The sequence below is a fragment of the Nematolebias whitei genome, chromosome 13 (assembly GCF_014905685.2).
Source record: "Nematolebias whitei isolate Nwh7 chromosome 13, NemWhi1, whole genome shotgun sequence".
Lineage (NCBI taxonomy): Eukaryota > Metazoa > Chordata > Actinopteri > Cyprinodontiformes > Rivulidae > Nematolebias > Nematolebias whitei.
In genome coordinates, this window is record NC_056510.1 from 19,848,000 (window position 1) to 19,866,608 (window position 18,609).

Here is an 18,609-nt window from a genome sequence, read left to right on the forward strand (position 1 = left end):
TACAGTACAGGAGCTTATAGACAAGAAATGTATTGTGGTTGGCAGACAGAACTGGTTCAACAACCCTGGAAAATGTAGAAACAAATTCAACCCTGAAGCTCATGCACATAAAAAAAACAGACCTATAATTTCTAAATAAGGAACGTGAGCCAACTTTTTGGGCTGAGTTATGGATTTTTAGCATGATAGCTATACACAAGCTATGGTGAAAACTAAAAACAATATGTGCAGTTTGACTGCAGTACTCAAAATCATGAATAATTGTAATTTTAAAGCTGCTAGTTAATCGAGCTAATACAACACAAAAGGAAGTTTTCCCCTTGAGATTTGTACAAAATAATCACTCTTATCAGGTACAATGTAGGTAAAATAATAAATCATAATGTAGTTGGAAATAAAAACAGTGGGTTGCTGCTGAAATTATACATTACCGTATTTTCTGGTGTATAAGTCGCACCTTTTGCATAAATTTGCAAGTCCTGCGACTTATTCACTGAAACAACTAATACACGTTTTTTCCATATTCATAACGCAATTTTTGACTGATGCTTGAGAAATGTTCATTCATAGACATGAACCAGTAAACATTACCAGTTGTAGCTGTAGCAGTGTGGAACAGTAATGAAAACAAAGCGCATTGTGTGTGCCTTAGACAAATGATTCACTTCATCAAAAAGCAATGTTTGATAGAAACTTCTACAACTAGAGAAAACAAAACACGGCCTTTTCTGGCTGACTGATTATATTAGGTATTTTAAAGATTTACAAGTTCTTGTTTTTAAACTAGTCAACTTAAAAACAAGGGCAAGTGTCTGTCAACAGACGGTTTCAGGCAGAAACCCATGCCTTCATTTGCTTTGATTTGGCTTCTTTCTCAATAGAGTACGCCCAAATTTGGGCCGGGCCGTTATAATGTACTGGATGGGCGGGACGGATTGGTGTCGGGCTTTTGATTGCGTCAGCGGCTGGGGATCCAATTATACGGCAACATGGCTTGCCATACAATCACCAGCCACCCGCGGCCATTTGATCGCGAGCTGACCGGCCTTGAAAGAGGTAAAAAGTTCAGTTAAGCTTCAGATGAGAATACCACCAGCGATCCATCTCCCAAATGCACGTTCAGCTGCTGCACTCAGTGGACGCATGCGACGATGACCCAAACTGGTGAGATCTCAAAGCAGACAAGTCAGAGCAGGGTCCATGTATGAATAATGCAGAATACAGGCAGAAGCAGGGATATAATGCACTTTGACGGCCATGAAAGGACAAACCCCTCCTCAGCTTCAATCTTCTGCCCCTTTTATTTAGCCGCACACACCTGCTGACTGTTAACTATATAAGAAGTCAAAGCTTAAATTAAAAATGTCAGGTTTTTTTTGTTTGTTTTTTTTTTGGGGGGGGGGGGGGTCGGACCTGTAATTACTGCTGTTAATTCGTCGGGTGGGGTTCGGAAATGATGGCTATGGGCCGGGTTGGATTATTTGGGTCTGAATGCGACTCTACCACAAAGGTTTTTTAATACAGACGATGCACAGCACAGTCAATGCAACACACTGCAGGATCTGAATAAAAAATGAATTAAAATACAAAATCCCTATTTAGCCAAGTGCCTTGCAGCTATTTGAGACCAAATATATGATTTTCACTACTCTAAAGTAAAATTAAACCCTCAGATGATTTCTAAAATTAAAATTTTTGTGAAGGAAGTTAGATATTGTGAAATGCAAAAGACAAAAGTAGGCAGGGATTAGTAAACAGACAACTGGTTTTAAAAGTAAAAGGAAACACCATGTACTAAAAACAACCAGAACTGGCTCAACATCAGGATCATGGTGAAAGCTTGTCAAGCACAAGTACGTACTTCCCAGCATTCAGTGCATGCTAATCACACACCCTGTGCTAAAACAAACAGCAGCGCTGCAGGCAGTAGGCCAGGTATTTCTTGGGTAAACCATAAAATTGTTGAGTTACAAATATAACATCTACAGGTAGTATAACGTCTCACTTTGCTTATTCATTTTCATATTGCTTTGTGGCCACTGTTTGTGAGTAAAAGCCCGTATTTTCACAAGCGAAAGCAGATTTTCTGACCATCCTGATGCAGCATTTACCTCCCCACTGCCACTAATTTCCATACTTGTAAAACCAGTTCAACCATCCATGTATCCTGAGGTTTCAAACAAAGTCCCAAGTCAGACACTGTAACTATCCATGCAACTGTAGAAACATCCTGTAGTTGTTACGGCTTAATACTCTCCCTCCTGAAGCAACATATTCCTTATTTTCTTACGTTTGTGTTTTAAGTACTGCACTTAGGACACTCACCTGAGTTGCACTACTTTTTGTCCACGGTAACAAACGTTCAGAGACGAGGGGGCACAGGGTTGAAGGAAGCAGCTCGGGATATGGCTTTGGGACAGGCGATAAGGAGCTGTCTGCCTCTCTGACACTCCTGAAACAAAACCCACACACGAGACAGAATCATTAGCAAATTATCTAAACTTATGTTTTGTTGCTCAAAGACTAAAGCAGATTTTTCTCTGTTTCATTTGCAACAGTCAATAAGAGAACTACTGCTGCATTTATAGTAAAAGTAAAACAAAAAAGTATATTCAGTCTGATAAAGTCATCACTTTGATATGTGCTGCTGATTATCCATGCTGCTGATCTCATGCTGCTCTATTCATTCCTACTCGTCTGCTCACGCAGACATGTTCATGCTGTTGTTCGGCGTAGTGGTTTGCACTATTAGTGTTTAGCGTATTTCTTAGTTTATATCTCAGCTCCTTATTTACGGTTTCGTTTTACATTTTATATTTTTGCTATTGTTGGATGTAACTGGGACACTGTGTACACAGTTTCGTTCCACCTCGTGTACCACACGTGATGAAATGACAATAAACGTACTTGAACTCGATAAACAAATAGACGTTCCAGAGTTACATTTTGTTTGTAGAACAGACCAACACCAACAACAAATCACTTTTTTGAACACAATAGAAATGAGGAAGAGATAAAGTGCCACAAATATTTTTTGCATTGACCCCCCACCTTGTTGTAAACAGCCTGGTGACATGCCCACTCACCAGCACTTCTGATAAAACAGCAGATAAGGCAACTGCCGTGCAGTGCTTTGACATTCAGGGGAACTGATCCAAGCACAATAAATAGAAAAACGCTAAAATAAATGCAACATTGCAGATAATATACTGTATATATTTAAAAAAAGAATAAATGCTTTTTTGTGTGTTTCAAGAAAACAAAAACTAATGCGTGTTTGTGAACTGGTCTCCAGCAGAATCACAATCCCGTATGATGAGGTAAGAGAGTTAGATCCTGCAGATTAGTTCTGTTTATTGACTGACAGCTTCTTCATTCCTCCTTTACAGAGTCAACAAACTGTCTCTTTCAAACCAACAGGTGCTCGATTTCAGGCGTTTAAACACATCACCAGAAAAGCAGCGTTCAATTTTCTGACTGGCACCTGCAAACACAACTGTACTATTGAAATAAGGCATCTCACATTATACAATGTAATGTATGAATCACCTTTTATTTTATTTTATTTTTTTACTTTGCATGCATTTATTATGAAAATGATGAAAAGAGCTGTGTTCTCGACAAGACTTTAAAAAGAGTCATACCTGTTCCCTGGGCACAGCTTGGTCCCAGTCTCCTGAGCATTTGGTGTTAGTGAAGGATCTTGAAGTGGGATGAGGGCTGGGCTGGAAAAACTACTCCCATTACTCTTCCCAGTATGAAAAATCTCTGCTCTCTGTCCGAGGCTTCCAGACGTGTGTATCTTCTCCAGTGTTTTATTCATATCAGTGATGTGGCCAAGGCATCATCCGGAGTGAACAAGAGAAACGAGCTGCTGGACTAGAGAGCGTGCCCTGCTGGAGCAGGCTGACTGCCGGTACTTCTCTGCACACAGCAGTACGCACACGCACACACACACACACACACACACACACACACACACAAGTACACACAAGTTTTTCTGGCTCATCTGCTGCCCACGGGGCTGGCCCTGTGGGGCAAAATGATCCCTCCTACCCAAACATGTTCCACCACAATAAAGATATTTTTAAATACAATGACTCTCAAAACAGACATCCTTGTCTTGACCCCATGATTAATGTGTATATATTTTAAAAGATGACCTCTTTTTTTTTGTGGTAAATACAATTTTCATTTGCAAGCTGGAAGCCAGAAAACCTGCAGACAAAGAACTTGAACAAAAGATTTGGTAATGAGTTCATGAGGGCTGTAAACCCAGCTGTTCTTTGTCTGTGGACTTTGCACGGGACCTGCACTTTAAACTTCTTCCACTGTAGACTGGTTGTAAAGAGTGATCAGCCGGTGCAGCGGACTGGTTGTGGAGCTGGCTGTGTCACTCAGTTACAGGTTCCACATGGGGATGGTTGGGATGAGAACATCTTTCTGAAAAGTAATGTGTAACGAACCCTAACCAGGGAAGATTCAGACAGTAAACAAAGAGGTCAGACTTGCTGCACAGATTTTAATAAAAATTCAGGGAAAATGAAACACTTTGTGGTAAAATGACTAAAAGAAAACACGTTTTTAACATGGAAGCATTTTACTGAAGAAGACTTAATTGTGAAAACTGGGTGGATGGATGGTTTTTGATTCAACCAGTCAGTCATGCATCCTGTTATATGTTTTTCTCTGATCTACCAATAAACAAGATTCAGTGCCTTGCTCAAGGACACATAAGCATACTTCATTGTATAAAAATTATAAGTTGACAAGTATTTATGATCCCCCCCCCCCCCCCCCCAACATATTATATACACCAAAAAACATTTCTCAGAGATGCTTCACTTATTTTTTTTTTGCAATTAGTTTTGTAACATATTCTACTCTTTATTGTTCGCTGCCCAAGGTGAGAGGAAACACTGATTTTGCTCCTGTCGGAGTGTTTGTCTGCACCATTAGCAAATTAGCTCATGGACCACTGGACACATTTTAATGAAACTCTGAGAAAGTAATCATTGATGGATGGTTACAGCTGTTTAACTTTCGGCGTGAAACCAAGATTGCTGCCACAAAAATGGTTATAATTCAGTCCATTTTACAGATATTGGACCAGTTTTGTTGTGGTAGTAGCCAAGAGTCACCCTCAATACATTTATTGAACAAGAGGTCACTATTGCATGAGGTCATGCTTATTGTCATTTACAAGGTTTAACATAACTGGCTGCAACTCTGTCACCTCCAAGATCACCTTAGTTTAAAACTCTGGCATGAAAGGCCCATTAAACAAGTGGTACACCAATGTTCCCCGTCTGAATAGTGAATGGTTTGTGTTTTTGAGATGTGTTTCTCTTTACAGGAATTGAACAGGAAATGCAAATAAACCTGTTTTTGGTGCAAGATATACAAGTGGGTGGCAGTTAAACTGTGTGAATAGAGGTAGTTATTTTGTTGTTGTCAGAAACGCAGAGTGACCAGAACCATCATTCACAATAATTGAAGGAAACTACTTTTTAAGGAATATCCTTCCATCCATCCATTATCTTCCGCTTGTTCCGAAGTCGGGTAAGCTTGAGCAGGGAGGCCCAGACATCGTTCCACAGCCACCTCTTCTAGGAGGAACCCAAGGTGTTCCCAGGCCAACACAGACATAATCTCTCCAGTGTGTCCTGGGTCTTCTCCCAGTCGGACACGTTCGAAGCACCATATGGAGGTGCCCAGGAAGCATCCTTACCAGATGCCTGAACCACCTCAACTGGTTCCTCTTGATGTGATAACTGAACTTCTCACTCCGTCTCTAATGGAGTCCAGTTGCCCTGCAGAGGAAACATTTCAACCGCCTGTATCTGTGATCTCATTCTTTCCGTCACTACCCAGAGCTCCAGACTGGGTGAAGGTAGGAACGTAGACTGAACGGTAAACAGAGAGCCTTGTCTTACAGCTCAGCTCCCTCTTCACCACAATGGACCGGCACAGAGTTCACAATACTGCGGATGCCACACCAATATGTCAGTCAATGTCACGCTCCATTCAGAAAAAACAGGCAGTAAATGTAGGAACTCCATGTTTCCAAAGTGAGTCTGTTCAAGGATCTGTCTACCACAGGTAAGATATTCATTGCTCATAAACTTCCACAGAATTTTACTTGTTGAAAATAGCTTCTTTTTTTAACTTTAAAAAGCTTTCCTGAATAAATAAAACAAACCACAATTATGTCTTTAAGTGTTTTGACCTGAGGGTTTTACAGTGTTGCTTACACCAACATGTTCCTGGGTAAGCCCATCCAGGATATTTAGGAATGAATGCATGTGCAACAAAGGGCAGTGCAAATTGGAGAAATTATGAAAATGAGGCGAGTGACATAAAAGCTTTATTTATAGCAACAGCTGATGGCAGAAACAAGTATACACATTAACATACTTGTTTACATTTGAATCAAAACAATACTTAAATATAAATCTGAATAATCATCTAAGAAATATTTCCCATAGGTCAGACCTGGTCTGTCCTACACATCCAGTATTCATATAATAAATGTTTTATAAACCCAATAAAGTTACAATTATTCAAATAATTTATAGAATTGTTATCATTAACACTTTGCATTAAATGCACGGTCAAACAAAATAAAAGAAACTTAAAATTTGCTAGATTATTACTCAGTGGTGTACGCGAATAAACCAACGATTGATTTTAAAAATAGATCCTTTTATGTACACGGTCGAAGACCAAAACGAGGTCGCACAAAAGACTGCTTCTTCTTTTGTGCCTTGAGATACAAATGAAAAAAAATATATAAAAGTCTGAATTCAAAGAAAAAAAAAAAAGACAAGCTCCTCCTGAAATAAAAAAAAGAAAGTCACATGTTGGTGTCAAAATGTATCAAAACGGTTTTGTAAAGAGCTGGTTTTGGCTTACTGTGGCTGATATGTCATCAGATTAACGGCACAGCTACGGTTTGCTCTGAACACCCTCTTCACTCTGCAACAGAAAAAAAATTAGCTCATATTTATTAAATTCTGGGCTCATTTAAGCCACTGGGTAGGAAAACTTGTTTTATCCTTAAATATATGTGTAAAAAGGAAATAATAGATCTATATCCACAAATAAAGGGATTCATCTATTGTTTAAATGTATGTGCTACATGAAAAATATCAGAATATCCTTAAGAAACCCTTTTGTTTACAGAACATATACACACTAGATAAAACCCAACGGCTGATGCAAAACCGAGGGATGCCAGGTTGTCCCGCTCTCGTTGGGAAAAAGTGTGAAAAAATGTGCTTCGATCATTCGTGCATTGCGCCCTGCAACTGTGGCCTCACGAGTTTTAATCGTCAGCATTTAAATCAGTGTGCAACTGTGTTTCAGAACCAACCTCGAGCTTGGATAATCCCTCTGACTCCAAGACTGATGACGGACTTGTAATTGGAAAGGCCGGTGGAAACGCAGACGAGGGAGGCAACTTTGGCCTGTGGGATAGAGACTGGCTCCGTTTCACAGCCGAGGACACCGCCTGGGCGAAGCGGGAAGGCGTTGTCGGAGCGAATGGTCTCGGCGCTGCAAAGCTTCTTAATTTTTCCAAGCTTAGCCCTGCGCTGGGCTCTCTAGAAGGCAGGCTGCTTTGCCTCGTCATTCTTGAGTATGCATTCTTGCCCTCCTGCTGGGGGCTCAACAGAACATTAGTGGCCTCTGCTGCCTCCCCTTGAAACTGTACAGGAGGTGGAGGAAAAGGAGGAGAAAGAGGAGGAGGGGATGGCAGCGCTGCTCCTTCTGCACTCCCTTCAGTCTCCTTGAGCCCAGAGCCAGGACTGGCACTGAGGCTTTTCTCAGCAGCTGAAGTTACGTAATATCCAGGTCTTTTTTTGTGCTGGGCCAAGTGGATAGAAGCAGGCTTGGGTTTGGTTGCGGGTGGAATTTTCATTTCCTTGACCTCTGCTGGCGAACCTGGTGGAGACACAGGATTGGCGGAGAGGACATTGTCTGGGCTGTGTAAAGTTATTGGTGAAGAAGAATATGTAGGTATACTTTCATTTACAGTGTGTTGAGTAGTAGTAGTAGTGGTTATTGTGCTAGTCATCAAGTCATCCCTGGGTAAATTAGAACCTAGCTCGCATTTCTCTTTTGAGTCACCAATCTGTCCTGTGTCCTCATTTAAATCAAGAGAACCAATTTCAAGGCCATCTGGAGCTTTGGAAGCAGCCTCCAGTGTCAGTGCAACTTCATAGTATCTCAGTTTCTCATGAGATTTCTGAGGCACAATGGTGTATGTAGTCATCCCCACTTTGGGGATGTAGTCCCTTGTCAGCTCATTGGAAGGTTTAGGTTTTGGCTCAGAGTTTGTGGCGTACATAGGCGGTGCTTTCAAAGTAGCAGGCACACTTGGTGTCGAGTCTTGGCACGGTGAAGTTTGGAGCGAGGCATGCTTCAGGTCAGATGGTTCCAGCTCCTCTGTCAGAGTGGCCGTGTCTTTTTTCTCCACCGTTTGTGCAGCGAGTGAATGTGCTGATGAAGGAACTTTGTCCTCGTGTTGCTGTGGAGGAGGCTCGGAGAAACTTGTGGAATCGGTTTGCACTTGAGCGCCTACTCCGGTGGGAGATGATGTGCTGGTGGCTGAACTCTCCACGCCGTCAGTCAGCTCTTGAAGGGTTTCGGTGTTTGCCTGCACTTCTTCATCCTTCGTCTGAGGCAGAGTTTGGACGCCAACGCTACAATCCCTTTCAGCGCTCTCGGCTGCAGACTCTTCACAGATGGACTGTGGGCTATCTTTGAGTGGTTCACCATCTATACAGAAAAAAAAACACGTTATTTAAGAATGAAAAACAAGCTGACCACAGTGTATTGTAGAACTGAAGCAATGAGACAAATTTTTTTTAAAGAATATTAGTAAAACAGAAAAGAACGGCGCCATCTTATTTTGAAAATACTCACTGGTAACTGTCAGTTCGTGAGCGTCTGCGACATCAATTTTATTTTCACTCAAAGCTGCAGAACCATTCACAAGGCTTTCCAGAAGACTGGAAAAAAAAAATAAAGACTTAAGAGATCTGCCAACAATAAGGGAAAAAACACTTGAGCGCTGTGCATAGCATTACTTTGGTTCGTACTTGCCATCTGAGGACAGATCAGGCGACTGATCTTCCCCAATCTCCTCCACTGTGCTCCTAGACCCAATATCAGGGGAAGGTGAATGTAATGAGACTTCAGACGACACGTTGAGGCTACTGATCTCTTCCTGGGTACTGCAAGCTGCTGCAGTTATTGCAGATATTACAGACGCGCTGGTCTCCTCCTGCTCCATGATCTCTTGTAGCGGGTTAGCAGCCACAGTCACTGAAAAACATTAAAACCATGCAGATGTCAATCAGGAGTGGTCAATAATATGGTTACCTTTGAGTCCCAACTTCTCAATTCCACAAAAAAACATGTCTCCACCATGTTAAAAGCAACTGTTCAGATATTTTGAGGTTGGGTTTTGAGGAAAGGGGATGAATATTTAATATCTTACCTGTTGTAGATATCTCAGTTTGGAGAAATAAAGTTCAATACTGGTCAAGCTGATGAGCTAATGGCTAGTCCGAGTGGTGCCAAAAAAGGTGCATTGCTACAGTGTTTAACTCATCTAAAAATGTCACACAAACAATACTTTTAAACCTTTACATTGCTGTCAAATTAACATCCCGTGGCCGTTTAATAAATGCAGCAGCAGCTGTTTGTAGCACTTCAACTGCAGACTGGGGCACTTGAATTAACATTTCTGTCTGAATAGCAATGTCATGCAAAACTGATGGCAATACATAGGTTCATAAAAAAACAGTTTTCATGTAAACCATGAAAAATGTTTTAAGACTGGAGATGTTTTAAAAAGCTGGGATCCACTTTGGTTCTTGGCTCTGCTGAAATTAGCAATTAGCTCGCCAGTTTGATCATAAAAAAAAAAAAAGATACTAGTGTTTATATAGTCAACATAACTTCACTTCAAAAGATTTGAACTATCCCTTTAACACCTGATGTGGCAGATAGAGGAAGTGTAACACAGAGGAACAGTGAGCAGCAGGAATTTCAAGGCCACTTCAACAAAGCTTGCTGTTCTCAGCCTCTGAGCGCAGTATTTACAGTCACAAGGGGAAGTTAAAAAATAGGAGGCAGTGATTTTTATCTGTAAAGTCGGTGTTGGAAATATTTAAATCTGATAAAATATGTTTGAAGGCAGCTGTTAAACTATATTCTATAAAAGACATCTTGTTGTAGTGAACCACAGGTAACAGGACGTGAGAGACGTCTTAACAGAGCAAGAGTTATAGAAGAAAGAAAACCCTAAAAGCTACAAGGATAGTATCATTTAAAGGGTTAACAGAATAAAAATTACAATTTGTGTGGACACAGATTATAGTATTTGTTAGTAAATATTTGCATAAAATGTCATGATGGAACAATTTTTTTGTGTGATGCTCCGAAAAACTAATATAAAAAATGAGTTCAGATATTAAATCTGCAACAAGTTCAACATTTTCTATAAACTGCTCAAGTTTTTCACAGGAAAATTGCCCTTCAATGACACGATAAGGTTTCTGAAAGGACACTTCCAAGTTCTGAGCACAACAAGCACGGTTTTACTTCCCACATGCAGAATAAAACAAGCGCAGGTTTCGAAGTCGTAGTAGAAACGAGCTCAACTCTGCTTGGCAGAATATCAAGGGATGTGAGAAAATGTTTTCTAGTCTTTCTTGTTTCTATAATTCCAGAAATATAAACCTTCATAAACAAGACTATTTTTTAATAGCTGTGCTTACAAGACGGGTGGAGTTTCCCCTAACGGGACAATGGGTGCACTGGGTCTGTACAATCACAGGAAAGTCTACCAAAACTTGATAATTATACACAACTGTTTTAAAAAATATAAATAGTTTACTACTGAAATATAAAAGGAATTCAATTAAAAGAACCATCCTAGAAACTGAGTGAAGACAAATCTATTGTTGAATGTGTTCTTTCCAAGAAAAGCTCAAATGAACTAAAACATGACAGAATCAGAGTGGCACAGTTTCCCCCCACAAATGAAGCATAATCTGTAAAATTAAAAATTAGCCCTGCTAGATTAATAATTGGCTGTGATCTGTGCTCTGCAAGGTGACTTTTTCCAGGTTTCCGGGACTTCTTGTATTGGGCACTTCTCAACAATAACCACTAGGGGGCGCAAAAGTCAAAGAAAAGAAGAGCCAAAGTTACCCTCAAAGGCCAATTTTATTTAACAGCTGGACCAAACCAGTCTAATCTTTTAAGCTATTTTTTTTAGCTACTGTATAAAAACATGTATGAGACATAAATAAACAAATAAAGAAAGGCAAACCTTGCAAATCTTCTGAAATAGTTTCTTGGAGAACAGGGCTCGGAGAACTTGGGGGTGGAGGAGCCCTGCGTTTGGTCCTCCTCAGTGAAGACTCAGCTGAGGACCCACGACTTACACCAGCCACCTTCAGGATAAGATTTAAAAACTAAAAAATGCACAGAATGATGCAAGTGATACGAGACAGCAAAGCCTCTGATTCTCAGTCTGCTCACCTGATCATCAGGAAGGGGGTTGGGCTCAGAGTGGAGTCTCCGGCGGGCGCCAAAGTCTGAGCGAAAGCTCTGCGACACAAGGACCGGGGGTTGGGGCGCACGTCTCTTCTTTGGCACATCGGCGAACATGGAAGAGCCGAGAGAGGCTGAATCCGAGATGGGTAAAGCCACACTGAGAGGTCGGGGTTTGCTGACGAGGACAGGAGAAGCAGGGGCGCTGGCGGTTGTTGGCTTTAAAGAACAAACATTCAACCAGAACATGATAAGAAGCATGTCTCCAAACAGCACAGTGAACTTTAGCCAGTGGCAAACCAAAGCTAAAAAAAAACCCATTTAATATATACAATGCTGTAAAAGAGTAAATTTGTCCTAAAAATGGTACAGTTAAATATTTGTTTACATTCACCTGCTCTGCCTTTTTCTTGCTTTTTCTAAACATGCTGAAACGGCCTTTATTTTCTTTCTCTTTCTGATTTTTATCTTTGCTTGGCGTTACTGCTCCTATAAAAGCAAAACCAAAACACAAAAAAAAGTCAGTTGTGAGAACATAAAACTGCAATTGCTCGGTGGAAATCAAACCACGAGGTTCGCTTTGATGAAATACCTGAACAAGGTGGTGAGTTCGAGTGCACAGGAGAAGCAGCTTGTCCTGCAAAGCAAACAAACCTGAGATTTCGTGCATAACAAATGGCTTTCACAGCGAGGCTCAAAAAAAAGGTAGGCTGGTCAGGCACAGTAAAACACACTGAATATTAGAAGTATTGAACACACCGGTACTCACTTTTTGTGTCTTTTGCGTAAACCTCCCGTATTGCATAATCATTAAGAGTGTTGGACAAGTCCAACGGGGCCAGTGACGTGACATCTCTCAACAGAACTGTAGTCTCAGTGTCAAATTCACATTTCTCACATATTGCCGGTAAGAGTTCATGTAGAGGGACTCGAGGATTTACTCGCAATATCGTTTTCTGGCTCTTTCTGTAGTTTATCACCATCCGAACCGTAGCCTAGAGAGCACACAACGAGGCATTTATTCAACGTGAACAATCAAATAAGTCGTGTTTACTGTAGTCAACAGCCTACCTCGGGCATCTGGGGACCAGTTTTCTTGTTTGCATCCTCTCCTTTAGGTTTCAGTATGATCTTTTCTGCACCCAACGTTCCAATGAGAGCATTGGGCTTGAGCTTGACGTTGTTCCTGTTGGATGTGACCAGTTCTAAAGTGTGGCTCGACGGGTTCAGGTGATACTTGGCACAAAGCGTCACTAATAGGTCCATTAGGGGTTTACTGAAAGGCACAGACATGAGAAGGGTTCATTTAAGTCAAGAAGTTAGGCATCATCCAAAATGATTACCCAAACAAAGATCAAAGTTCACGCTCAACAATCCAGGTTAAAAAAAACAATCCAACAAGATCAGTTAGATCATCTGGACAGTTTTTTTTTTTGGAGACATTTCGTCCTTCATCCAAAGGACTTCATCAGTCCGAGGAGCCACAAACAAACTCAGTCCCAAAAGCAGCACTCGCATAGTGGACCAATGAGTTTGCTGGTGATAAGATGTCCAGATGACCTGACTGAACTTTGTTGGATCTAAACGAAGAATTAGTCCCTTTTTATGGAGTTGCATTTCAGACTTCTCTATAAAAAGGAAAAAAAAATATGTCTCAAATATTGACTACCTGACTCACTCTGTATATTTACTTAATAAAACATAACAGAAAATGTGTCCATGCAAGCAGAAGAATTCAAGGCAGCAAAAATTCTTATTTTGTCCAACCAAAAGTTAAAAACGCACATTTATTCCATAAATTTTACTTTTAAGAGATTCCTTAAGCTAACAATAATTTCTTGTTAAAATAACTTTGCATGTACCGTATTTTTCAGACTAGAAAGGCGCACTTAATATCCTTTAATTTTCTCAAAAATCTACAGTGAGCCTTATAGTCCGAAAAAGACAGTACTTGAAAAACGACAAAAAAGGCCAAACAGGTTTCTCTGGATGAACCAACTGGTTAATGACTGCTCATATATTTTGTGTAATAGAGAAATTGGGCATATTTGTGATAAAAAGTGAACTCGTGGGAAAAAAAATTACCACAAAACAAATGTATGGTATGACGGCAACAATTTCTAACACCAACTGTACTGTCAAAACTAAGTTGTATAGGCGCTCTGAATAGGCTTAAAGGGAGCAAAAGAATGTAACTTTTAAAAATAAATTGAATTAATCTCAGCCAATTCAGGCCAAGGTGCAAAGGACAGCTCTGAAAGCTTGTTGAAAAATTGTTTGCATTGACAGAATGATAGGAATATCTTAAGTAAACCATTTTGATGGAAAGTGTTGAGCTGTGACGGAGAACAGGTAGACTTTGCTTTGAAACATTTGACACAAAGGTCAGGCTGACACATGCGGACCTGATTACAGCCCCCGTTTAAGTATTGAACGGGTTCATTCTTGCACGGAGGCATGCAAAAGCTAAAGTATTTAATGAAGTTTAACAACGACGTTCCGAGTTTTTTTTGCTTCCATGACCCAAAATGAAACGAATGCAACTAATTTTGCGTGAGTGCACCCATTAACTAAAAACAAAAGACAGAGCGACTCCACCCAGCTGGCTCGGTTGGATCAAGCAGGACGTCATGTGATGACTTCATACCTCACACATCCCATGGTGTGGAGTCTAAAATGTTGCAACAGGACGACTGCGGTGCTTTATATAAGAAACTGTCTCAGTGTACCTTCCATGAACCACCGTCGTCTTTTCCACTCCTCCAGGCAGAACCACGGTGAGAGAAAGCTCTTTATCGATAAGGTTCTCCTTCTGGTCCATGGTTAAATGAGGGTTTCCTGGGTGCCACTGGGAGAAACCTGAAGAATCCAGCTTCTTCAGTCCTGGTGGGGACGGGGCTTTATTTTTGGCTGACACCCTGCAGTCAAACAAGAAAAACAAATTAACTTTTCTTCACATTACAGACAGGGTTTCTTACATTCTTTAGTATGCATGCAGAAAACATTTTAAAAAAGCATTAAAGTTCTTTATTTTTTTAGACGGCACAGAGGGAACCCCTTTCTTTCACACGTTTTTCAAAGCAAAGAGGCTGTAACATTTAGGTGTCCCAAGACTACTTTGCACACAAGTCACAAGACAACCATTGGACGGATTTGCCCACTGAGCCTGATGAACAGACTTCAAATGAAAAGACTTGTCTGGGTTATTATAAAATAAGCTTTGCTGTAGTATTGTGCATATGGTTATAAATATACATGAAAGAGTACAAGGAAAATTTACAACCAGAATATTACAGACAGTAAATGAGCATAAAAATGCATACAAGTAAACTAAATAAATAAAAGATGCCATCTTGTCAGCTGGTCAACTAACAGACAAGCATTCATGTGATTTTTACAACACAACGAATTGAAGACAGCAGCACGAACTCGTGCAGCGATGGAGCCTGTAAACAAAAATGTGGAAATGTTTTTTTGTTTTTTTGTTTTTTACAGCAAATGTTATGACGGGCAAAATTAAAACAAGAAATCAATATCGTCAGTGGACCCAGGAATCACAACTGCTGGAAACGTTCAGTCAGAATGCTGATAAAGGGTTTTTGTAGATGTAGTACTCTGAGTTACGGCCTGTAAAGTCTCACATGTGGGCCCTGCTTACACAAACAGAGGAATCTGAGCAATGCGAGCTCACAGCCTCCACTGAGGAAAGTCTACCCAAGATTATTGGTATTTCCATGAGGGCAGATGCCCTTAAACACAGAATAGGACATATATACTCACACATGCTACCTAAAACTAATATCTGTGCTTGAATTCCAGGCTCCTCGGTACAATTCAAAAATCTGTCGGGGAAAATGCAAACAGAAACCATTCACTTTGAATCCCAGTCTAATGAAAATGCCAAGATGATGTCCAATCAGCATCTTGATCAGCCACACCTGCGAGGTGGACGGATCATCTCAGCAAAGAAGTGCTCACTAACAGATTTACACACGTGTGAAGAAGATTTGAGAGAAAAGGGCCTGTTGTGTGCGTAGAAAAAGTCAGATCTTTGAGCTCAGCTCATGAAAAATGGGAGCAAAAAACAACAAAAAAAGTGTTGCATTTATATTTGTTTGGTGTATTTTTCTTTAATATTTAACTTAAAGTGCTCAAAGTCTGCAACGTAACTCGCAGAATCTCCAAAAAGGGATGGCAAAGTAATTAATGCAGCACCCAAAACCTGAATAATTTTTTTTGTGCGTTTTATTTTTTACAAAAAATGATGTAAATTAAACCAAATAGAGGCCTACTTGAAAAAAAAAAATCCAAATTGTTTGCTAGCCCTTAAGATACAAATTAAAATTAAAAGCAGCTGTTTCACCATCTCTATTAATATCTTGAAAAACCAAACAAAAGCAAAATCTAAAATAAATAGACGACTTTATTACTGAATCTTGAGGCCAAAAGCCTTTAAAGCATTTTTGCTTGTTTCCAACAAAGAATGTTGTCAGTGTTATTGTTCTGGTAGAACCAGGCTTAGAATAACAGACTCAGGGGAAAAGTTCTAGATGTTCTAACTCCTTCATTCATTCATTTTCTACTCCTCGTCATCCTGTTCAGGGTTGTGGGGAGCTGGTATCTCGAGTTTTCAATGGGCAAGAGGCGGGCGGGGTACAGGCTTCAATCCAGTGGTTGGGGGAGTTACTTTTCAATGCAAAGATTGTCACAGGGTGCTGAAGTGTCCTGAACTCTCCTACACCTCCTCACCAACATGCCTTTTGGTAAGAATGAGAATATAAAAAGTGCAGTACATAAAGTGTTTAAAAAAAAATAAAATAAATCAAGGATGTAAATGTATTGTCAGAACTATCTAGCTAAGCTTCAAGGTTTCCCCCCCCCCCTGACTGTTTGCAGAAGAAGTTATAATTTCATGAAGAACAGATGAAAATGCCAGCCTGTGTTTTCTATTCAAAGTCAAAAAGCCATCTGGAAAAAAAATAATAATAATAATGCAGTAAGCTGTGAAATTCATATGCATTGGTTTATCCGATTGTATATTTACCATGAGCCAAACATGTTAGATAAAGAATAGACTTAAACACAAACCATATCATCGAACTGGAACAATAACCGTCACAGATACCAGGAGCTGCTGAATGAGTGCTTGTTTACTCTCGTGTGGCAATAAGGAGTAGAAAAACCTGCTTGAAAATAGAAGTAAAAGCTGCGAACGGCTAGAAAACAGCTCACTCACAGACCGAACTGGACTGCAGCAGCTGCTCCTAAATCCATCAAAACAACCCAACTGTCACGATCCGTCCATCCAAACCTCCATAGTGCCAACACAGGTATTTACTAAACGGAGTTACAAAACTGAGGATTTCAAGGGTAAAACAAATACAGCATATTAACAGAAGCATGGGAGAGTGGTGGCGCAGAGGTTAGAGAGGGTGGGCCTGTGATCGCTGGTTCAACTCCCGGTACCGACAACATCAAAATGTGGGTGGGATAGGTGAAACACCTGCATTCAGCCTCATTTGCCCCACTCTGGGTCCTTGAGCAAGGCACTTAACCCCCACCATCTGCTCCCCTGGGTGCCCTAGCTGGCGTGGTAGCTCGGTGGTCTGTGGTTGCTTCAGGAAGGGCATCCAGCGCAAAAATAACTGACAAGTCCTCGTGCGACTCAGTTCACTGTGGTGACCCCTGAAGAAGGGAGAAGCTGAAAGAGGAAACAAATAATAAATAAAATAACTGAACCATGAATGTGATCATTCAGTACTGGTACTTTAATAATTTTGGATTGTGCATTTTTTGTCGTGATTAAAATTAATCCATCGTAAATTATAAATGTCTATATGCTTTAAAATGTTAAATGTATTAACGTGAACGTGTTGCAAATGTTTTAGATTTAAAGGATGTCGTATAAATCAATGTATCAAAGTTCATCTACAGCTAATAACGTGTATATATATATATATATATATATAAATAAAATAAAAAGTCAGAGTGAACAGCAGCCAGACAAGCGGAGGATAGACAATTAGCAACAATATGAACTGTTACAGGTTTCCACATAATAAAAAAGGGGCAGAGTTGAAGAAATAAGAGTTGCATTTGCACATCAAAGAAAAAAAAAAAGTGCCTCTGAGCTACATGCACGTTTAGTTTCCACATACCGTAGCTGGCTACATTTAGATTAGCATCTACAGAAAGCTGCTCGTCACACATGCTCAAAACAAACGGAATCAGCAAACATGTTCATGTTGTCACAAAGAATTGCAGAATACACAGTTCTGTGACAGACGTTACATACACTTGGGCAAAACATATTTGCAGATTATTAGGAGGGCTGAAAGTATTTTAATGTACCCAGTTCAATTACAGTAATACCAAATATGGAACTCAGTGCTTCAAATCAGTCGAATGTAAATGAGACTCTTGACTCATTCATGGTTCGCTCTACTTTGTCAAGCAAGACATCCAACAAAATGTTGCTCGAGATCGTTTGAACAGAATGAAACTACTGCCATTTATAAATGAGCTTTCATGACTAAAACCGAACTAATGATTGTACAGGTTAGTCTTGCAGAGTTTGGACATGATTCAGAGTCGTTGTTCTTCTCAGTGGTTCATAGACCTGTCAATGCAGCACTCCTGCATGCAATAAAAAGCTAGCATGCACTGCTAGCATGCTAATTATATAGAAGCTTTTCATAACTTGAAATCTACAAACACTATAGTGATGTACTGCGTTAACATAACCATTGAAAAGTACAGTGAAACATATAAAAAAGACAAGAAAAGTTTCTACCAGTTACTTCATTTTTTTTAGGCTAAGTGTTTAAGAGATCCTTGTAAAATATTAGACATTTAAAAATGGGTATCAACAGATTGACAAATGTATAGAGTCATAAATTAAAAAGTGAACAAAGTATCCAAAAAAGTTCAATCTGGTCCTCTGGACATTCAAAAAAACAAAAAATAAAACAAAGCAAAAAAATATAGAAACGTTTCGTCTCTCATCCAAGAGACTTCCTCAGTCTGAGGTGCTGTTTT

The 18,609-nt window shown here is 40.1% G+C and overlaps 2 protein-coding genes across 2 annotated transcripts in view; one reads left to right on the forward strand and one right to left on the reverse strand.

Moving 5' to 3' along the window:
* Positions 1 to 18,609, forward strand: part of ttc21b (tetratricopeptide repeat domain 21B) — a 309,444-nt gene that overhangs the window by 209,749 nt on the left and 81,086 nt on the right. The window lies entirely within an intron of this gene.
* Positions 6,861 to 18,609, reverse strand: part of cobll1b (cordon-bleu WH2 repeat protein-like 1b) — a 22,928-nt gene continuing 11,179 nt past the window's right edge. Inside the window, exons 3-13 of the mRNA XM_037686942.1 lie at positions 14,301 to 14,489; positions 12,643 to 12,847; positions 12,341 to 12,566; positions 12,164 to 12,208; positions 11,966 to 12,060; positions 11,560 to 11,790; positions 11,348 to 11,471; positions 9,105 to 9,330; positions 8,929 to 9,014; positions 7,376 to 8,781; positions 6,861 to 6,978 (exon numbers count right to left, since the gene is read on the reverse strand). Of these exons, the coding sequence (XP_037542870.1) occupies positions 6,949 to 6,978; positions 7,376 to 8,781; positions 8,929 to 9,014; positions 9,105 to 9,330; positions 11,348 to 11,471; positions 11,560 to 11,790; positions 11,966 to 12,060; positions 12,164 to 12,208; positions 12,341 to 12,566; positions 12,643 to 12,847; positions 14,301 to 14,489 (2,863 nt within the window). The 3' untranslated portion in view covers positions 6,861 to 6,948. The remainder of the gene's footprint in view (positions 6,979 to 7,375; positions 8,782 to 8,928; positions 9,015 to 9,104; positions 9,331 to 11,347; positions 11,472 to 11,559; positions 11,791 to 11,965; positions 12,061 to 12,163; positions 12,209 to 12,340; positions 12,567 to 12,642; positions 12,848 to 14,300; positions 14,490 to 18,609) is intronic.